This window comes from Malus domestica, chromosome 16, assembly GCF_042453785.1.
Source record: "Malus domestica chromosome 16, GDT2T_hap1".
Taxonomy (NCBI): domain Eukaryota; kingdom Viridiplantae; phylum Streptophyta; class Magnoliopsida; order Rosales; family Rosaceae; genus Malus; species Malus domestica.
The window spans coordinates 11,889,819-11,912,091 of record NC_091676.1 but is presented as its reverse complement, the minus strand read 5'-3'; the positions used below and the strand labels follow the sequence as shown (position 1 = coordinate 11,912,091).

The following is a 22,273-nucleotide window of genomic DNA, read 5'->3' as shown; positions in this document are numbered from 1 at the left end:
ACCAATCACAAACGAACGCTTGCATGCTTCAGAAACAGGCAGGGAAGGGACCCGCATTTGAGGGCAGAGCAACACGTGTACACCAAGTACCAACTCCCTCGTGATACCATCGCGAAAAGAAAGCGCGTGGAAAATATAGGACTCCGTGGTCAATGGATCCCCCGTAATTTCACTCGAAATCCAGGGGCATAACGGGGAGACCATAAACAACATGCGTAATTGTATTCCCACTTTTCTTCTCTTGTCGAAGGGGAAGCTCGGGGCTTTCGACACTTGCGCATAAAAGAATAAAAAGCGGAGAGAGAGAGAGAGAGAGAGAGAGGGAGTGAGCGCTGGAGAGAGAGAGTGCGAGAAAATTCGGAGGTTCACACTGCTGCGTTAATGGCGGTTAGGGTTTTCTACTGATCACCGGGAACCCTAATCACCTCCTTCTATCCCCCAAGCCTTTTTCCCCGCCCTCAAAACCCTAATTTAACATTTTTTTATCCTATCATCCTGTTCTATACAGTCTCCAATCCAATTACTCAAGTTTAGCTCCGAATTCGAATCGCAGACTGAGGAGCTACGATGGGCGCGCCAGATAAAGCGCCGGTCAATTCCAATTCGATGCAGGTGAGTTCGCTTTTTCTGTAATATTAGGAAGCTCGATACTTTGACCTAGAATCGCAGTGAGTAATGGTTTCTTTGTTATTTGCGAGTTTTGAAGTTTGAGCTTGATTTTATTCACTCCCAATTGTATATTTTGGGTTGCTTTCTGCGTAATTTTGTTGGCTTCAATTTCATTTGGGGCGGACTGGCTATATTCATTTGGGAATGTCAGCATCTCGATTGCTATTCTGTTAGGGTTTCGGTGTAAAATTTAATATTGCTTGTGTTCTTTGAGGTTTTTAAAGTGTCGTGCCTTTTGAATTAGCTGGTTGGAGCTCTAAGAGCTGTTGCATTGTGTGTGACACCAAGAGAGTTAGTAAACAGGCTTACTTTCTTAGCATAATTTGTTTCAATTCTATTAATACTAAGGACACTGTTCTTCACTGCAAAGGCGAATAACCACTGTTTGGGTGGTGCGGGGTAAATTAGCATAAATATCTTTTGATTATTTGAGGAAAGCTATGTTGTTAGTGTGCAAAAAGGTACAGCTTTGGGTTGAAGGATGTGATAGAATTTATCTTTTTAATCGGGAGTTGTTAAAGCTAGGAGTCTCCATGTTTGATACTACTTTTTTTTTAAGTTGGAGGAGGATGAGTTAGTTTATTTGTCACCGGAAGCAGTTTAATTGTTAAAGCTTGGAGTCTCCATGGTCTGAGCGTTGCATTTGAAATCTTCTGTTGTACACAGCTTGTTTGAGCTCCATGCAAAGTTTTTATTCCTAAGCTAGTTACGTTCTGGACTTTGAAAGGTGGGCACCGATTTAATTTGGTGGTGGTGTTTTGAATTTTGCTGTTGTCTCCATATTGACAACAGCAGATTTTGGAGGATTGTTGTCCTTTTGTTTCTGCTGAAGTATTGTTCTTCCTTAGAAAATTTCCTCATACGGCGACAGGTTGCTGACGAGTGATTTTACAACCTTTCTATGACGTTTGTTATTTTCTTTTTATTTGGTGACCATGACATCATCTATTTCGTTGTGCTAGATTAGTGTCTTTTGGACCATTATAATTCCCGTAATTAAGTCTTTTTTTTAGTTGAATGATGTAAAATGACATGATTAAATGTGCTCTCCCTAGCATTTTCCTAATCTTAGACAATTACATTGAATAAGTGACACTATTGCGATGCTGTTGAAATTTAATGCCTTAACCTAACCCTATTTATCATGTTAAGAAAAATGGAAAGTTGGATCTTCAATTCAATTTGAAGTTTATGGTAACTTTTCTACCTTAACCTCTAACTTTATTTGTTTCTGCTTTACCCTCACTTTTTTTTTTTAATTTTTATTTTTGTATGTGTTCACAAGCTTTAGAATTTCGCACATGCATACAAACTCTTGACTTTGGTAATTATCTCTTTATGGTCTTGCATTTAGACTTTTGCTTATTTATGTGCCAAGAACCAACACAATATGGGCATGTTTTCTTGGAAAATCTTTATGACATGACATAGCGTGATGCAAATAAATCTAAAACTTAGATGGCAACCAATTTCATTAAAGCATGCAAATAACTTCATGGAAACACTACATCTAATAAAATTCAAATCTAACAATCAAAATATAGAAAATGATCCTCCTAAGACAATAAATACCTTTACTGTGCTAAGTGCTGCTATATGCTCATCGTCTTCATTGTCATTGTGGTCATTCTGGAAAATCATCAAAGTGTACAATTCTTGTTCAGCCTTTTTGGTGAAGTTGTGGGTGGAGAGAAAATGTTGACACACCACATGATGTATCTATGGAATGCTAGTGTGATGTAGGTGTGTCTGACATGTAGTTTATTCTACCAATCATATAGCTCCTGGCGTTATACTGTTTCTTCAGTGTTAATCTGATCATAAGACCGTCTTAATAATTGATTTGGTGTTAGGAGAGTTTTTCTTTACCTATCAATTTCAGGGATAGTCCATAATGCTTGCACTATATAAACACGATATTTCCATTAGAGAACTAGTATGTGCTGGGTTTAATATCGACACAGTGCTATTATTTTTAGTTTTTCTTTTCTTTTCTTTCTCTAATGAAGAATATCAAATGTGAGCAGAGAGGTTTTGTGTTCAACTCGGTGTCATAGAGCCTTATGGTATATTACATTGCTTGTGTAGCTTATTTGCACGATTTGCTATGTTAATGCCTGTGATAATTTATTATGTGTTGATCAATGTGTTCACTTGTTACGAGGATCTCTAATGTTGAATGTGAACATGTTACTATACTCACATCTTTGCTTGGCATAATAGTCTACTACCTGTTTTTGCCTTTTCTTTTCCTATTAAATTGCGTTTACAATTATGAAGCCATTTCTTTTCCCTTCTAATATTAGTATCGAAGAAAGTTAACGTCCATAACTTTTAAGAATTCAAAAATATCTATCTGCTTCTTGGCCATCTTGTAGTTTAAATTTGAATTAATGATGTTGGTATATAGCATGTAGTTGAAGTTGTTGGTCTAATTTTTCTTTTATCTCAGCGTGTAAAGGTTTACCGTCTGAGTGAGGAAGGAAAATGGGATGATCAGGGAACTGGTCATGTCACAGTTGACTACATGGAGGTTTGTTAGTCTCATTGATTTGTTAATGTGATAGAGACTAAATTTTTGAGAAATTAGTTGTTTGGAGTCAAATATTCTTAGAAATGATTTCTAAAATTGCCCTGCACTTTGATTGAATGCAACTGTGGTAAAACAGCGTTCAGAAGAGCTGGGTTTGTTTGTTATTGATGAAGAAGACAATGAGACATTACTTCTGCATCGAATCAGCTCGGATGACATTTACAGAAAGCAAGAAGGTATTTTAAGTTTAAGTTAAGTTTAAGTGACATAGTACTGCTTTGCTATTATATGGTATTCTCGTGTGGCTAGGATTGATACTAAATTATGGTGTTTGGGTCATTTCTTGTCAAGATACAATTATCTCGTGGAGGGATCCAGAATATTCTACTGAATTAGCTCTCAGCTTTCAGGAGCCAACAGGCTGCTCTTACATATGGTAACTACCTAATTTTTGCCCTTTGTTGTTCCCAGACCCTGCGTAAAGCGGGAGCCTTGTGCACTGGGTACGACCTTTACGACCTTTTGTTGTTCCTGATAACATGGCTGTTACTAATTATTTTGCCTGATCTATTCAGGGACCACATATGCAGCGTGCAAAGGAATATACATTTTAATTCTCTTAACAGTAAGTGTTTGCAATATGATTCAAAATGTACTCCCTCTCTGTTCTTTGCATTTTAGATATCCGACTGCTGTAACCCTCTTCTTAGTGAACCCTTATTGTGTTTTCTCTCTATTTTTCAATTAAAAGTGCATGCAAATAATTTCCTTGATGAAATATTTATCTGCCATGAAGCATTGATTTTAGAAAATGTACTAGTGTAATAAGAATTGCTTATTTTTGGAAGTGGAACCCTACAAAGTTTCATGCAATCTCTACATTATAAGACTACAAATCTGCTCGTGAAAACAAGATATTAACACACGAATGCACGATAAAGCTGTTAAAGGTACCTAAATGCCTGAAGAAAGAATTTGTCCATCAATTTCTGGCCATTCTGGGTTAAGTCAATAGCGCATTTGTTCAATTAATATTTCCACTTTTCTGTGTGAAGAGTGTTTTGATAACAATATGGCTTTTCTTATCTACGATTACAGTGTTTATATCTGTTGTATGAGAAAGAGTGAAATTGTTTCAAGTAATACGAATAAAAATGAAATTTGGGTAATTTAAATAGGGAACTGTTATTAGCACTCCAAAAATCTCATTCTACACTCCTCACGTGTATTTTTCTTTCTAATTGTAGAATTTGCAGTGCCAAATGAGATTTTAGGAGTGCTAATAACAATTCCCTTTAAATAATGTTCATGTATACACAGAAAACTTGAAGCGTCTTGAAGAAAATGAGGAAAATATATGTAGGGACCCACCCTCATGGTTTCTATATTCAAATTTTTGTTGTTTATTATTGGTTACATTGTGCTTGTGTATTCTTAATTTTTTTTATATTTGAAAGTCAGTGACATGAATTGTTGATCTTTTTCGATATCTGTAGATGAGACATTTCACAATGCAAACAGTGAGTTGAGGGAGCTCCCTACGGTTGAGCTATCCACGCTTCCTTTAATCCTTAAGGTGGTTTAGTTATTTTGCATCTCATATGCTAATTTTATCTTTCTTGCTTTTCACATTTTTCGTTTAATTTTCGAGATATTGTTTTTTATCAAACTTGCAAAGTGATGGCAATCATGTGGATTTTGTCTTGCAGACTGTTGCTGAGAGTGGCATTGCTGACCAGATGCGATTGACAGAATTGATATTGAATGATGTAAGCTATGTATAACCTTGTGAATCTCTGAAGAAATGTGCAGTGGATTATTTGGCATTGTTCTCTCATTTTTATAAAAAAAAATTCAATTGCTGAAGTAGGTCGAAACATGTTATCCTAATCATAAAAGTTGTTATTACTTTAACCTTCATCAACACCATTTTGGTTCATATATATACTATATTGCTTTTTCCTAATGAGTCTTTTAATCTTAACTCAGCAAGAGTTTTTTCGGAAGCTCATGGGCCTATTTAGAATCTGTGAAGACTTGGAAAATGTTGACAGTCTTCACATGATATACAAAATAGTAAGGGGGATCAGTAAGTATTCCTTTTTGGTATTTCACCCTCAGAATCTGCCAAATAAATGCATGTCTATCTTCTTTATTTTTTGGTCAAAGCATGTCTATCTTTTTAATATTGAGTGATATGTTGTTTTATACCTGCAGTTCTCCTGAATAGTCCTCAGATCTTTGAGAAAATATTCGGTGATGATTTAATCATGGATATCATCGGTTCCCTTGAGTGTGAGTTCTGTAATTGGTTTGTGTTCTTTCATATAACCTTCTGTTCTCGGAATTTGATTTAGTTGTAGCCTGGTAATTTGATTCTTAATTCATTATGATTCAGTACTATGTTGATATTGATGTTGAATCTTGGTTTGCAGATGACCCTGAAGTACCTAATGTCCAACACCATCGTAACTTTTTGAAAGAACATGTTGTTTTTAAGGAGGTAATAATTTTTATGCTATTGGGATTTGTGGCTAAGGACTAGGGATGATGGATAGCATCTTAATTTATATGGGAGTTGGTTTTTTCTTCCCTGTGAATCTGGATTGATAATTTCATTTTGCACAGGCCATACCGATTAAAGATGCTATGGTGTTGTCAAAGATACACCAGACGTATAAAGTTGGATATTTAAAGGTTTGCCTGTTTTCTGTTTAACTTTTTTGTTTTTCGTACTTCTTTAGTTGCAATTCTTACTTTCTACTACTTTCAGGACGTTGTTTTGGCTAGAGTATTGGATGAGGCCACGGTTGCAAATCTGAATTCCATTATTCATGCAAACAACGCTATTGTAAGATTTTATAAGTCATTCTTTAAAACTTGTTGGCTTTACGTTATATTAATTTTAATGTTTCTATTTGTTGTAGGTTGTTTCTTTGCTAAAGGATGACAGTACCTTTATTCAAGAATTGTTTGCTAGGCTACGGTTGCCATCCACCTCCGCAGAATCTAAAAAGAACTTGGTAATTTGATTTCCATAAGCGCTCTTTCATTGTATTTCTGACTTCTGAGGCATGATATTGGTGCACTGCAGTCCCCAAAGGGAGATTTCTTGAATATGTAATTAGATTTTTAGATCGTGTAATTTCTCTCTTTTGATTTTCTTTTCCCTCCAATTTATTTAGAAATACGGATTAATGTCTCTAACATTGATAAAAAGTCTTATGTGGTTATTTTCCTAATGTTGGCACCTGTAACTTTACCGCATTTTTGTATGACCATGGTAATAATAGGGACCTTAGAATGTGTGGCTGCATTTCTCTGGTTAGTTTTGAGGACGTCACTCAGAATTGATTGTGCTTATCATTCCCTTTGCATTGTAGGTATATTTCTTGCACGAGTTTTGTAATTTAAGCAAAAGCCTGCAGATGGTCCAGCAGCTTCGGTTATTTAGGTAAAAAAATCCTGAAGTTACATTTGTTTACCCGCTATTATGTTTTGTAACTTTCCATTGCCTTTTTAAATTTTTGTTGCTTACGTTATGGTGGTTAGCTAAAAATATTTTCTTTTAATGTCTTTGTTTTAAAGTGTGAAATGCTGAATATCTGTAGGGATCTCATGAATGAAGGAATCTTTGACATTGTAACTGATGCGTTGCAGAGTCAAGACAAAAAGCTTGTATTAACTGGGTAATCAGACGTTTATGAATCTGTCGTCTGTATTTAGTTTGCTGCTTCTCACTCGGTTTTTTTCCTTGTGTCATAATCCTAACAGTTGGTGATTATAATGGATGCAGGACAGATATCCTCAATCTTTTCATGAATCAGGATCCAAACCTTCTGCGTTCATATGTTGTTCGTCTGGAAGGAACTCCACTTTTAGGACTCTTGGTATGAACTTTTCCAAATTAGTGTTTGTCCTTGAATGGACATGTGCACCTGGAAATCACCTTCACCTGTGTTAGTTGAGCTTCAAAGAACTCTTATAGTGAATTATTCAATTTCAATGTCGTATAGATGACCTGATTGTGGCCTGTGAGGTGAAAATTATAATCAACTACAATATGTGTGGTTATGCTTAATAACAGAAGGAGAAAACCACCTAATTAGGCAAGCAACAGGTTATACTTGTGATTGCTTTGGGGATTGCCTATATTTGTATTAAAAATTTAGGAACTGATGTTAGGTGAAACAGACATGGCAAGTGTATCTAAAAGGAGTCTAGTTGTCTTCCCACACTCGTAATATGTACAATCTGATGTCTGCATTTAAGCATTTGGTGTGGAAAAGACATTGACGCTCTTTGGCTGCTTCCTGTTTAGTTGACAACACCGGTCCCCGTCACTTGAAATTTTTAGATTCTGATGCAAGTGTTTAGATTCTCTCTGTCAATATTAATATTTAATTGTCTACACAGGTTAAAGGAATGATTACAGATTTCGGAGAGGACATGCATTGCCAGTTTCTTGAAATTCTTCGTAGTCTACTAGATTCTTACACATTGTCAGGAGCTCAGGTATCTACTATAGATATTTGTTTGCTAAATGAATTATTACTGTCACTCTTCGTATAACTCACCTATAGTTTCCCTTAAATTTAAAATATTTTTGTGGATATCATCTTTCTTCTCCTCTCTTGTCCACTAGTAATAGTATATATACTATTTTTCATTCTTGAACTGCAATGGCTCTCACAGTTATGTACCACTGGCACTACACCATTAACTTCACCAGTAGGTCCACTTAGGTTAGAGGGGCATAACATATATGTACTTATGTATGTAAATTTTTATGTATCTCTCTTTGTACTTGTGTTCAAATACGTACATGTAATATTTACTTCAGAAGTTGTTAGTGCTCATGTTGACACCATTTGTTGGATATTAATTGCCTTCTTTTCTCTTTTAGGAGCTTTCGTTATGAGCTTTTTTTTATATTCATTAACTCTTAAATAATCATCTTCCCTTGCATTTTATACGCATAATTTTAATACTTATGGAGATATCAGAAGAATAACGAGGGGCTTTATGCCTTAGGTTATTGAACCATCATATTGGAGATTACCTTTACTAGGATCTTCATCAACAACAACAACAAAGCCTTAGCCCACTAAGTGGGGTCTGCTGTATGAATCCTAGAAGTTAGAACGCCACTGCGCTCTGTTTTGTGCCATGTTTTCTGTTAGCTCCAAGTACTCCATGCCTTTTCTTAAAGCCTCTTTCCAAGTCTTCCAAGGTCTTCCTTTACCCTGTTTGCCTTGAGCCTCTTTCTAGTATCATCATAAGTGGAGTAATTCATTCTATGCTTCTAGGGTTATGGTTAATTGTAGATTTCATATGTTTGATTGCTTTTTTATCATTTACTTGGGCCAGGTCATTGCTTTTTCCTTTTCATTTTAATGATTTTTCACCCTGTTTTATTCAAGTTACTTTTCATGACCAGTTTTGTTCTAGTCCATCTCATAATTCTTTGGATTGTTCTTTCATGTAGAATATGATGAATTTTTTGGATTATCACAAATTCAGAACTTTCATATATAAAGCTTTGTATGGACTTTGCAATACGGTTTATTTCTGCGGGTGTAACAATTTGAATGTTGGTTTGTAGTTTATTATGTTTCTGCTGAATTGTTGGAAAATCATGTCGGTAAAACTTGCATGTAAGAAAAAAAAAATTCAAATGCCTCATTTTCATACTGGTACTACACGACTTGGTTATTGAGTCTTTTATCTTGTTTGATTTGCTACAGAGAGATGCAATTATCGAGATATTCTATGAGAAGCATCTGGGGCAGTTGATTGATGTTATAACAGCGTCATGTCCTTTGGAAGGCAATGGTCAATCAACTGATAGATCTTCCATCTCTGGTGGAAGGGTTGAAAGTCAGAGTGTCGCGAAGCCTGAAATATTATCAAATATATGCGAATTGCTTTGCTTTTGTGTACTTCACCATCCATTCAGAATAAAGTAATATTTTGGATCCTTTGTACAATTTTCATAAATGGATTTTTCTGCTGCTGACCTTTGACATTGGAATGTTTGCCTTTTTTTTTCATTTGTAGGTGCAACTTTCTGCTTAATAATGTGATGGATAAAGTTTTGTTGGTTACAAAAAGAAGGGAAAAGTATCTGGTTGTTGCTGCAGTTCGATTTGTTCGCACTATTCTTTCACGTCATGTGAGTTTATGTTGATTGTTAAAAAAGTTCTGCAAAAAGTTGTTTAAAAGGTTCTATTTGTCCTTCAGCTCAGCTAAAATTTCAAATAGACCGAAATGATCTGGAGGGTGATCATTTTTGTTGTCTTGGACCCATTATCTATAGCAGAAACTTCAAAATTTTTTTGCATGTAAATGTAAAGTACATTATGCCTTGTGCTTCAACAAAAGTGAAGTTAAGATGAGAGAATTGCCATGCAAGACTAGAAGTCAATGCATTGTAATGGTATATATTGTTCTGATTTGAGCATAGTGGACTCATGAGAATTTCTTATCAGTATGATGGTAGTGGGGATTCTGGATAAAAAGAATGTTACATTTCAAAAAGGTTCTTGGTTCTGCACAATTTTTTCAGCTTCCACAGTACATATAAGAGTGTTTATTATTATCTTTGTGCCCTGTTGTACATTTAGTCTCTCTCTATCTCTCTTTATGTCTCTCTACCTGCTCTGATATGTTAAGTATGCTATATTTCTTTTCTTTTTGGCCTAAGTTGTTCATGTAACAATTGGGTAATGCATGATTCTGCAGGATGAGCATCTGGTAAATCATATTGTTAAGAACAACCTTCTCAAGCCAATTGTCGATGCATTTGTTTATAATGGAAATCGATATAACCTGCTGAACTCGGCTGTTTTAGAACTTTTTGAGTTCATCCGCAAGGTGCCACTCTCTTTTAGACTTAGAATCTGGAGCTAAAGTACGTCTTGAAGGTATCATCTTATCTGTTTTTTTCTTTTCTTTTTCCAGGAAAACTTGAAGTCTTTGGTTAAATACTTGGTTGATTCATTCTGGGATCAGTTGGTCAGATTTGAGAATTTTGCATCTGTTCACTCCCTCAAAGTAAAATATGAGCAGGTACTATGCTCCGTCTATACTTTCTCCACTCCTAAATTTAGAGCTTTTGTATTTGACAAGCGCTTTTGCAGTGCCTAGAACATTTTGGAACCAAAGGCACCGCTAATGTGTCAGACCCTAGAAAACGAAATGATGAGCGAGCTTTGGAGAAAGAAGAAGAAGAGTATTTCAATGAGGACAGGTATGTTTTTATTGTTGGATGTTTATTGTGTATTGACAGTGTTTTTTCCCGCTATCTTGTTACCCATAGCCACTGAACATGGAACTTGGTAATCAGTGATGAAGAAGATACAGCATCTGCATCAATGCCAAATACCCAAAAAGTACAGGCTCAACCTCAACCTGTTTTATCCAATGGAGTTGCTGCAAGTTATCCACCATCCAGGTAGTACACTGTTCTAGTGTAGATTTATCAGAGTGCATTTTCAGAATTTGGCTATATGGCCCATATGTTCATCTTGATTATTGTAGTCCAAGGTCTGTCGGGCTGGTAGATTATGATGATGATGAGGACGACGAAGACTACAAGCCACCGCCCAGGAAACATCCTGAACCTTCTGATGAAGATGAAGGAACAATGGAGTCCCTTAGGTTGAAGCGGAAATTGGCTTCTAAGGATAGGGAGACTGAGCTAGCAAAGAGGCAACGGTTGGGTAAAAACTCCAAGCCAAAAGAAAGTGTGTTTGCTGCTTTGTGTACAACTCTAAGCCAGGCAGTGCTACCTAATAAGAAAATTGCAAGCAGCATCAATACAACTCGCACGGCTGACGGAGTCAACAACTCACGCGAAGGGAAAAATCAAGAGAATGATGAGCGTGCTGTTTCTAAAAACTGTTCTGATAACAGCAATTCAGATGATGCAGATAATAGGGAAAATGAGCCTACTACTTCTAGAGGCTGCTCGGATCACTTGCATGGCACTTCGGAGAATAGACAGTTGGGTGGAGAGGACTGCGCGTTGATACCACCAAAATCTTCACCGGAAATGGCGGTAAATGGGTCGTAAGTTATATTTAGCCAATGGGGTTACTACTACGTGTGCTTTATGCAAACTGTGAATGCGTGCTTGGTGCCAGAAAGCGGTGCCAGCCCGCAGATGAACATACTTTTGGAAGAGAGCAAGCGAACCGACATAGAAGAAAGAGAGGATGAATTTGGTCTATGGCCTCCATCGACAATGGTAGGAGCGAATACTGTATAGTGCCATTGCGACGCGGAGAAAAAAAGAAGGCAACAAAAGAAGTCATCCAGTGTGGGGGTACTGTCATCAACTCTTCACTTGGCCTTATTGGGGCTTTGAAGTACTTTGGTGTTTTTGTAAAACATTCATCAGCATTGATTCTCTATATCCAAGTTTTGTGCTTTCTTTATTTTGTTCCTCTGTTTTTTCTGTTTTTTCTTTTTTTAATGCTAAAAGTACTTTTGTGGTGGGGGTGTGCTGTGGGTTGGTCGTAATCGAGAGAGGGAGTGAGTTTGAGTTTTTTAGAGGCCATTTTTTCCCTTAAAAATGTAGTAGGGTTTTGGGTGAGTGAGCGAAATTTTCGTTTTGTAGCTCCTGTAAATCAGTTTCGAGTTTAATTATCCAAGGCAACTTTTGGAAGGATTTCTGCCTTAAATAACATGCAAGCCCAAAGAAAGTGTTGTATGTTTTAATTTGTTGGTAGCTCTATCCCGCAAGAAATGAGATGAGACTTATATGCATTGATGGATCCTACATTTATTAGAGAGATGATACAAATGATGATATAAATAGATGGTAAATGTAGCATTATAAAAATTTGGTTATCTGAATGAATATTACCTTGGAATGAAAGTTTTTGACGGGACGATAATCTGTAGAACTCTACTTTGGAGGAGCGGATTAGAACTTGGGTGTATAGTCGAAGTACATTGCGTAATTAATTGTCCTAATCCGCATTTGCACAATCGGGTGAAATTTAAGACAGGAACTGAATTGATTGTTATCATTCACGATTTTTATCCGTGATCGAAAGAATGGGACTCTAGTATATAAATCTTGTACAGAAATGGAATCAATAATTTTGTTCTAAATTTCACCAAAGAATAACAGAATGGGTCTGAAGTTAAGGATGTTGTGGTTTCATCATGTTCGGAAGTGAAGGGTAGAGTATATGGAAGTGATGAAAATGTGAGATGTACGGTCGTCCTGGGTGCACGGATGTTTCATGTTTGTTTATGAAACAGGTCAACAGGGGACAGGTGGCAAACATTTGGAAGAAGTCGCTGGCCACCGAGTTCGCAGTGTGATCACGCAGAAGAAAGACACGTACGTCGGGTTGCATGAGTACGTGTCTACCTCACTTGTTCATTTTCTCTTTCTTCTTCTTTTTCACCGGTGCAATCTCATCACTCATCAGAATAACCTCAAATTTCACTTTGTGTTGAATCTCTTGGTGGAAGAGCAGACAGATAAAACAAATCAAACAGATAATAGTGTGAAGATGTTGAACACGAGCAGCGGCAGTAGTAGTTTGGAAACAAAGCCGTCGTTGCTGCAGGAGCTGCGTAGCTTCGACAAGGGTGGCTTCTCCGACCTCGGCCACCCTCTCCTCAACCGCATCGCCGAGAGCTTCGTCAAAGCTGCTGCGGTTTCCTCTCCTTACCCTTCTCTCTCTCTGCGCGCGCGCGCGCGCACACACACACACACACACATATATATATATATATACACGTGTGTGTGTTTGTGATATATAACAGAAGTACGTACTCTGCGTTTTGTTAATAAGGTTGTGTTGCTGCAATTCACAGATCGGAGCAATTCAGGCCGTGTCGCGTGAGGCTTATTTCACAGCCACTGAAGGTAACCATTATCTGTTTCCTTCGACTTTCGAATTTCTTGGTGTCTGTGTATATGTGTCTGTGTGTATTGTGGATGTATAATTACCATTCGTTTAAATTTTAAGTAAGTATCTGAATAACTTGCTGGGACAAATAATATTTGGGATTTGAGCTATCCGCATGTAATTAATGTTGTCTATCGGTTTATGGCTTTATTTGATTTATTCATTTAAGTGGTGATGCATGCGTGCATGTGTTGATTAAATAATGTGAAGGGTTTGATTATACTTCATATTGTCATTTTAATTCCCCCTAGAGAGAGAGATAAACGTTGATGCGTTTCTATGCATTCATGTTCATCGTTATGTGCAGGATTCGATTCAAGTACCAATGGTATTCCACCCGAAATCTCAGTCTCAGGCAACAAAAAACAACGATTCCCTGATCTCAGAGGTATGCAGCTAACTACTCCATGGTTAATTTTACAACTTTTATTGATGCAGAATGCCCAAATTACGAATGTGGAATATGAGAAACCTTTGTAATATTATGTCTGTGTTTGTCCATCAGTTGTTGGTATATTGAACAATTGTGTCTCAAGCGGTTGCTTATGTGCTTTGCAGGTGAAAACAACAGAAAATCTCTTGAAGCTATGGTGAGTTGAAAATTCCCATTTAAGTATATAATTCCAATTATTACTAAGATTTGGTTATATAGAGAAGCCGTCTGGTTCTGTATTTTGTAGTTACACTCAAATTACAAATCGATTATATGTTAGAGGTGCTCTAATGTTGCCACCACAAATTATTCATAAATAATTGAATGCTCTGGTGGTCTGGCCTTATCTACATTGGAGCTTTTTGGTTTGTCCACCATTGGTGAATTTTGTACTTCTTCGAATTCTAGCTAGAATAAGGTCTAACGAAGTTGTGATGCTGTTAGTAGTCACTGATTCATTGTCACAATGTTTTATAGGTGAAGAATACCGGAAAGGAATCCTTACAATGGGGTAAGTACATTTTCTAAATTAAATTGCAAAACATGAAATATATGCATCAGTTTTACATAGTACCTTAGCTAACGCTAACGCTAACAATGTTTGTAATTCGTTTTGTACCGAAGTAACCTTTTTCTAGTATGGACATTAGACAAGCTAGAGGTTTCAGTTTTTCCTGCTTACAATTACGTGTGCGCAGTTTGGAGACAGTGTCATGTACCACTGCGATTGGAAGGAAGTTGACACATTTTAATTTTCAGGGCTGGCTGCGGGGGTGTATTCAGGTCTCACATATGGCCTGGCAGAGGCTCGTGGAGCTCACGATTGGGTAATGCTTAACTATGTTCTATCATGGATTGAACGCTGCAAGCATTACTAAGATCTTGCTACTTGTATTTTGCTTATAGCCATTGTTGCTTGGTTCTTCGGTGCAGAAAAACAGTGCAGTTGCGGGAGCAATTACAGGAGTGGCCCTGGCCCTCACATCGGAGGGTTCGTCCCATGAGCAGATTGTGCATGGCGCTATCACCGGAGCTGCCATATCAACCGCTGCAAATCTTCTTTCTGGGATATTTTAGGCTGCTGATTGGGGTCATATATAGTCCCGCCTTCTTCTTTTTTTGATAATGTAGAGATGCGACTGTACTGCCATCCATCTCTTGTTTAAGGAACTTCTGGTTAGGATTTTGCTTTCTGGATGCTTTAACTTACTGGTTTAGTATCGAGGACTTCGGATGATGGTTATCGAAGGTTCCTTTTTCGTAGTCGGGCAACCTTTTTGGCCTAACTAAGCATTGTTTTTTATATATTAAGATCATTATTCATGAAAGTAGCTCATCAGTTTGTTATGAGTATCCTCATCCAGCTCGGCAGAGGACCCTTTTTCAGGTATCGGCGGAGCCGCAGTCCTACCCTCGTCCCAGTTTTAGGGTTTCATGCACGAGCCCTTAAAAACAGTACATACTTCAGAAAATTAAAGGAAAAAAAACATGGAATATTTATGAATATTACAACGTATTTTCATTGGAATGAATCTGCAACTAAGGCCAAAATATTTAAAAATATATATTGTAGGATTAAAGGATAAATAATTGGTGTTATCAGTGCAAAAGTTCTAGTTAGAAATGTATAGGGAGCACAATCCTTCAAAGAACAGTTATTTCTGCACTCATTTGATTTTGTAGTTTTGTGCCATTCTCTTATCTATTTGATAAAAACTAAAACTAAGAGAATAAGCTTGTTGAAAATAAAATATAAAAAAAAGCAGAATTTAAAATTAAAAAAAAAAGAGAGTATAGAATTAAGAAACATTTATGCTGATAACATTTTGGAAATAAAATATAAAAAAGAGTACAGAGAAATGTAAGGATACGAGAGATTAGGAGAACTCAAAGTGATTTTATTTTATTTTATCATTAGAAGCCTATAAAGTTTACTTTATAGAAGGAGAAATCAAAGCGTTTATTTTTTTTCTTCTCATTTGTATGATTTACTGGACAAAAAAATTCTAACTACTTACATATTAACCCCAAATGGACAGCTATGAATCTATGATTAATAATATTTACAGCAATATCATCTACGGATCCCTTTCACCAAATTCACCAAATCAGGAGATTCGGGCTATTAAAATTTGATTAAATGGCTAACATTATTATAACTTTTAAAAGGGATCCTATTTGTAGCCATTGGATTAAATTTCAATGGTCCAGATCCTCAATTTAGTAGATTTAATGAAAAATATGCGGGATGATCCATTTCCGTCCACGGGACCCAATAAAAGTGGATTTTTGGTTATTGCCCACCTTCCATGTAAGCAAAATCAGTTGCAGGTACTGCAAAATACAAGTTACATGATCCCAATGTGCAAACTGTCTTGGGTCCAAGACTGAGAGCAACTAATATGACAATGGCGTCTTGTGCACATCATGTAGCGCTATGTTATGCATCATTGTCGTAGGATGCTACTATGGCAATAAAAATATGCCCTCTTCAATTTTGACAAATTTGTACTTACAAAATAATAAACACCTTTGATCAAAATCAAAGCCTCACGAGCCTATGAGGTGGGAGGTTGGCCAATGAATCTCCGATGCCTAATTCAGTAACTCTGAAAAGAGTGAGCATTAATTAGATCTTAAGTGTGTAGCCAATGTTTACCAGTAAATGTTGTAGATAGAGTATTTTTAAGGAGGTGGCCGGCCTAGGTGTAAAGATTTTGCTTACACAGGCAGCTTTCTATTGGTCAGGTTGTGTCATCCGTAGTAGGATGAATAAGGAAAGAATTTCCCTAAGATATTTAATTAGGATATAATATATTGGAATGATGATGAAAGCATCTTTAATTGATTGTGAAGAAAATTCCTTACTTGTTTGAGTTAATCTTCAATTTAGTTGATCCCAACACCAAATAACAATTTTGGGTCTTAGGTACTTAGATCAAGTGGTTGATGACCAATTGTAGACCATGCAGTCCAATACAATAGATAAACTAATTAATATGTGATTATAATAATAGAGTTTAGTGTTAACAATCCACTCATAACATGTAAGTAATTTTAATACTAGTATACTCCCAAGTATAATTCGTTTATTCATTTTATAACATCTTAATTAGTAACATGGTAACTTTGTGATAAGATTACCGTCATAAACAAACATTTTTTTTTATTGAAAAGCAATAATTTCTCTACTCTAAAAGGAATATGAGAACTTATATTACCGTTTATATTGTTAGGTCATCTTCAACCGAATGAACTAAACATAACTTTTGTTCAGAATTATAGTTTACAAGAAATTTTTTATCAGACTAAAATTCTGAACAAGACTATATTTAGTTTCTTCGATTAGAAACGGTAATACAAGGCTACCCCATCAAATGTCTAATTAAGCCGTGTCAAAAACAATTTTTGCGTGAATTCCAAAAAAAAAAAAAAAAAAAATCAACTTTTTTCGTGTCGATATAAAAAAAAAGACCCCTTTTTTGTAAATCTTAATTAAAAAGGTGCAAAGCACCACCCTTAACCCTCGAGACCAAATCGACAGCGTTGCGTTTCTTGCCCTAATTCAAGTTCCCTCGCCGATACCCGAACAGAAGAAGGTAACCTCTCTCTCTATTTTCTTGGATTTTTCTTTATTTTATTGTTTTACTAGTGATTAGGGTTCTGGTGCAAATTTATTGCTGTAAAGGTCCTTCCTTGAAGTGGCCAAATCTCCGGCTCGGCAACATTTTGTGAGCAGATCGGTAGGGAAAGCATGCTCTTTTTAATTGTTTTGGGTTCTCGATTGTGGGATTTGGGGGAAATTTCGGGTCTTGTTTTTCAAGTATTGCTGTAATTCGATGTTGTTTGGAATTATCGACCATAGTAGGTTGAGGGGGAAAAGTGTATAGATTGCAGTTTCCTCAACTCAGAATTAGGTTGAATTGATAGTCTTGTTGAAGAAAATGCTTAATTGTAGGTTACATTTTGAATTAAAACTGACGATGCCGATTGAATGAATTATTAAGTTCAGAAATCGACGTAAGAAAAGTTTTTAATGTACTAGGTTTTGTTTATACTAAGGTATATCAAAGCATAAATATTTAATGTTCGAATATGGATTCGTTTCCGTTACATATGTAGTCCGAGGATTCTTGTAGATTTATCAGCCCTACTTTTTACAGGGAGATCTTGTGTAACTCTTGTCGCTTTTATCGTGGACAAATTACCATCCGATAAGCTTAGTTCTATTTTGGAGTAGATTTTGTGTGTGAATGAAATGTTTATTATGATTTGTGTTGACTGATTTTGGCAGCTTGAAAGTTCTACCAGCCATACAAAGTTGGTTAGTTTTGTCGGTTTTAATGCTGCATTCTGTGTATACCATGTGTTTTAAAACTAGTTGATTTAAATGTTTTTTTTTCTGGCCTTTTATATTTACTGAACAGCAAAATACTTGTTTTTATTTCGGGATTTCTTACTTTGTTGACCAGGGCATGGCAATATTCAATGAATGTGAATGCCCTAATTATCATTTAAATGCAGAGTGTGAGTGCTTTGGAGATTGTGGTGTTGATAGTTTTTTTGGAACTTCAGGCAGTTGGCATTTGTCGAGTAGGCAATTGCTTGTCTTCGGATTTGAACATTGTGAATTAGAACATGTCGAGTAAGAAAGAAGAGAAAGCTCAAGCTGCAGCGGAGAGGATCAAGGCTGCAGCCTTGAGTGCTGCAAAAGGTCTTAGTCGAGCTCAGGCTGAAAGGGCGGCTGCTGCAGCTGCTCGGAATGTTAATGCTTATGGGCAGAAGGAAGAAGGACCCAGCAGATGGCAGGAGAAAAGGGAAGCCAAGAGACAGATGTATTTGATGAGTACTGAAAAGGCTGTGAGATTGGGTGAACGGAAAGACCTCAAGTCAAATGTATCTACTGTTGGTGGTGCAGCTTCACAATGCCAGAAGTGTTACCAACCTGGGCATTGGACATATGAATGCAAGAATGAACGTGTTTACATCTCGCGACCGTCTAGGACCCAGCAACTCAAAAATCCTAAACTGAAGATGAAGGTTGAAATATCGTATGATTTGGACGGTCCAGAAATCAAGGAAGAGAAGAGTGAAAAGCAGCCAAAAATAAGCAAGAGGAAGCATCGGTCAGCTTCTGATTCTGGCAGCGATAGTGAGGCTTCAGTTTTTGAGACTGATAGTGGGGCATCATCAGTTACTGGATCTGACTCTTCTTCGGAGGAGAGTAGTTCAGATTACAGTTCATCTTCTGACTCAGAGGAGGACAGGAGGCGCCAAAGGAAGAAAAAGAAGCAAAAGATGGCAAGGCGTAGAAGAAGGTACAGCTCATCATCTGAATCTTCTGATTCTGAGTCAGTTTCCGAATCTGATTCTGATGATAGGAGGAGCCGGAAGAAGAGCAAGAGGCACAGCAGAAAGCATTAAATGAGGTGATCGAGCAGCATAGTGAAGAGTAGTTGTGTATTTGGTTCAACATGTGTCGTGTTTCGATTTAGTTCAGTTGTGATTTTGAGGCGTCCTAAAGGATTTTCCGTGTTGCGAATTTAGACCAAAATAATCTTTGTAGGTGTTTCCTTGCGATATCTTTCTTCTCGCTCTTGCAGTTTTTGAACTTGTACCGTACTTGCCGTGGCTGTTTCTATAGATCAAGACTTTCTTTGGTATCCATTATTGTTCTTCAAAAACTAAGTTGGTTTGACGATGGAAGCCTGCGTTTTTGTTTGAAATGTTGTTTCTTTGTGAGAGCGAGTTGATTGTACCACTGGCTATCGGCATATGCCCAAATGAGTGTTTCGTAACAGTCGATAATTCTTTCAGAAATCGTGATGGCTTCTCATCGAGCGCATTCTTAGCTATTCACTATTGTTAGCTCTTCAAAATAATTTGACAAACCAAATTACTCTAATATTATATTGGAAGGGTTCTAGTTAATTGGCCTAACATTACTTGTGTTTGAGATTAAGTTTGAATATCGTAAATAACGAATTTGAAATGAATTTAATTCTCACTCTCGAAGTGTAAATATATCGTTTCTATATGTTAAAAAAATTATAAAAAAAAAAGGTAAAAAGTCCTTTGGCGCTTTACTGTTTATACCTCCACGTCTGTAGTTTACCTAAAATACCCTTAAATAGAATTACGCTTAAGACTGAAGCAGACTATTTTTAATTTTATAGTGCCGCCAGAAACATCTAAACTTGTAAAGAAAGAAACCACCAGAAGAAGAAGAAGAAGAGCAGAAAACCCGCCATTCGCCAAAAGGAAAAAATCAGAACACTCACAGAGAGAGAGAGAGAGAGAGAGAGCTCCCAAGCCCTAAAACTCAGTGCTTGTCCACGATGAGTACCATGAAATTTTGCCGCGAATGGTCTGTAAATCCCACCAGACTGTATTTAATTTTTAATTTCAGTTTATCATTTTTTTTGGTGAAGTTTCCTTTTAAACTTTGTTAGTTTTCAGTAACAACATTCTGTACCCGAAGGAGGACAAGGAGCATAAGATTCTCCTCTACGCCTGCCGCAACTGCGATCACCAGGTCAGCACTTTCTCTCATTTTTCTTTTGCAAGTTTTTTGCATGATTTGTTCAATTTTAGTGCTGTGGTTTGTGTTGGGAGTATTAATCCAACGGGAAAGATGGACCTTGCATGTGCTTAATTGGGCTACTCCTCGTATTGCCAATTAGTTTTACGTTGGAACTTCTCATTTCTCCACAAGTGAGGTGCGTGTCGATAGTATTAATCCCATGTCAAGAAAAAAAACATTTCTTGCATGTACTTATAATATAAGTAACTGGACTACTTTCTATATTGTCAATTCTTTTTAAGGAAAACTAATGAAAAAAGCTTGAAAACTTTGAGTTTTAAAGATAATGATAAAATAAAGGGTAAAGTGAATAGTACCAGGATTGACTTTTTAGTGTAAAAATGTGGTTTTTCGTTAAAGTGAACAGTACCAGAAGCTTTTCGTTAAAGTTCCCTTCATTTTATGGTGGAACCTCGACTTTCTTCAGTTTTCCCTAATGCTTCGTAATCCATTTGGGTAATTAGGACTAGGATAATTAATTCCCATAACCTGAGGTTAATCTGGCCTCTACTCAAGCGTCTTACAAGGATGGAACTTTTTTCTTGGTTTCTTTTGAGTAAGTTGTATTAGTCCTCTTCCTTTTTACAAATGTAGATTGTTCTGAAACCCACATTTTGGAATTGAGTTAGGGTTCCCAATGTCTTTCCATTTTGCTAATAATTTCTTCTGCTAGAACCCGAAAACAAAATTCCGATAATTTGCACTCTTCTCTGTTCGTTTTTATTTAGTTGTTCTTTTAACATATAAATTAAGGTGACCAGTTAATTCATAGGGCTGACAAGAAAAGGAACCATACATTAGAGAATGTTTTATGAATTTATTAGATTTTATGTTTTTTCTTTGATTGCAGGAGGTTGCTGAGAACAACTGTGTCTATAGAAATGAGATACACCACCCCGTTGGCGAGCACACTCAGATATTGCAGGATGTAGCGGCAGATCCTACTCTTCCTCGAACTAAAGCCGTGCGTTGTGCAAAGTGCAAACATGGAGAAGCTGTATTCTTTCAGGTTATATATGCCCTATCCTCTGTCTGTTGTGGTGAATTTTATTGCTAGTTTTCATTTAATTTTTGGTGTTCAAGAGCGCAAGGCTAAATATTCCAAGTCGTCCCTTGTTTGATGAAATTCCAACTCTCTCTTTATCATTAGACAATTGGGTTCATGACGTTATTTGCTATTACTATGGTTTAGCTAACTCTAGAAATGCATCAATGTTAAAAGATTTTTTCAGGAGTTCGTAAAGTTTTAGAACTCCATGGATTATTGCTTCCCGCCTTTGGATTCAGATTTCAGTTGACTATTTAACAAGTCTCTATTAAATGAGCGACCATGAGTGTGGGTTCTTGGACAAGAAGCTTAACTTGTATTCAGCACGAGTTCTTGTTTTGACCAAATTTCCACCCTTGTATCACTGGGAAGTCGGATTCTTTCCGTCTCCGGGGGGGGGGGGGGGGGGGGGGGGGGTTATATTGTAGAATTATCAAAGAGACGGGCCATACGGCCCACTTCCAACAACACCGATATTGTCCTCAACTTGGTAATTACCATCTGTACAATCCGTCAGGTATGGAGTTTTATCACAAAATGCCTCGGTATTAGTTAGAGTGGGGTTAGGATATTTAAACTATTACTTTTCTTTTTGTATGGTCGATGTGGGATTCAACATATATATCCGCTTAGACCATACATGCAGTGATCTCATTTTGAAATGTCAGCTGACGTCACGTGCCATAAACTTGCACCTCATGGCTGTTTGTTTACTCTATATAATGGAGATTTATAACTGCTGCTAATTCTGTAAGTTGATTGTCCATGTGCAGGCAACTGCTAGAGGAGAGGAGGGTATGACATTGTTCTTTGTTTGCTGCAACCCCAACTGCGGCCACAGGTGGCGAGACTAAGATTCAAGACCCCCACTTAATGTTCTCACTTCTCCTTCTACCGGAAACACATGTTGTTCAAAACGAATGTATCGTTTTCCAAAAATGTAACTGGGATGGAGATTAGTTCTAAAGACTTTGTGTTGAAAGCACTTCTGCATTTGTTCAGACTATCCTTTGACATCCAATTTGGTGTCGATTCAAATATTACTTTTGTTTTTGCCACAATACTTTGCTTC

At 36.9% G+C, this 22,273-nt stretch overlaps 4 protein-coding genes across 7 annotated transcripts; all 4 read left to right on the top strand.

The window, feature by feature from the left end:
* Positions 1–221: 221 nt before the first annotated feature.
* LOC103403555 (uncharacterized) lies at positions 222–11,643 on the top strand. The gene is made up of 24 exons (XM_029096431.2): positions 222–612; positions 3,122–3,202; positions 3,339–3,438; positions 3,554–3,638; positions 3,778–3,827; positions 4,699–4,778; positions 4,912–4,971; positions 5,192–5,291; positions 5,420–5,497; positions 5,638–5,705; positions 5,831–5,899; positions 5,976–6,053; positions 6,130–6,225; positions 6,586–6,656; positions 6,814–6,891; positions 6,999–7,092; positions 7,619–7,717; positions 8,950–9,167; positions 9,263–9,377; positions 9,947–10,078; positions 10,166–10,273; positions 10,345–10,454; positions 10,551–10,658; positions 10,745–11,643. The coding sequence occupies exons 1-24, from the start codon at positions 568–570 to the stop codon at positions 11,277–11,279; spliced, it is 2,658 nt and encodes an 885-aa protein (XP_028952264.2). The 5' UTR covers positions 222–567; the 3' UTR covers positions 11,280–11,643.
* Positions 11,644–12,428: 785 nt separating this feature from the next.
* Positions 12,429–14,898, top strand: LOC103403554 (outer envelope pore protein 16-2, chloroplastic-like). Its single transcript, XM_008342396.4, has 7 exons — positions 12,429–12,882; positions 13,043–13,094; positions 13,445–13,525; positions 13,696–13,727; positions 14,048–14,081; positions 14,330–14,397; positions 14,504–14,898. Exons 1-7 carry the CDS (start codon positions 12,460–12,462, stop codon positions 14,645–14,647), a joined length of 834 nt encoding a protein of 277 aa, XP_008340618.3. The 5' UTR covers positions 12,429–12,459; the 3' UTR covers positions 14,648–14,898.
* Positions 14,899–16,931: 2,033 nt separating this feature from the next.
* On the top strand, positions 16,932–19,237 carry LOC103403552 (uncharacterized). Of its 4 annotated transcripts, XM_017323797.3 has the most exons (3): positions 17,069–17,169; positions 17,259–17,313; positions 18,146–19,237. In XM_017323797.3, the coding sequence occupies exon 3, from the start codon at positions 18,209–18,211 to the stop codon at positions 18,992–18,994; it is 786 nt and encodes a 261-aa protein (XP_017179286.3). In that variant the 5' UTR covers positions 17,069–17,169; positions 17,259–17,313; positions 18,146–18,208; the 3' UTR covers positions 18,995–19,237. The 4 variants fall into 4 exon arrangements, with proteins under 4 accessions (XP_008340616.3, XP_008340617.3, XP_017179286.3 ...); XM_008342394.4 differs by lacking the exon at positions 17,259–17,313 and having other exon boundaries at positions 16,932–17,169; XM_008342395.4 differs by lacking the exon at positions 17,259–17,313 and having other exon boundaries at positions 17,055–17,169; positions 18,095–19,237.
* Positions 19,238–19,781: 544 nt separating this feature from the next.
* LOC103403551 (DNA-directed RNA polymerases II, IV and V subunit 9B) lies at positions 19,782–22,262 on the top strand. Its single transcript, XM_008342393.4, has 4 exons — positions 19,782–19,937; positions 20,030–20,105; positions 21,004–21,162; positions 21,975–22,262. Exons 1-4 carry the CDS (start codon positions 19,909–19,911, stop codon positions 22,053–22,055), a joined length of 345 nt encoding a protein of 114 aa, XP_008340615.3. The 5' UTR covers positions 19,782–19,908; the 3' UTR covers positions 22,056–22,262.
* The last annotated feature ends 11 nt before the right edge of the window (positions 22,263–22,273 follow it).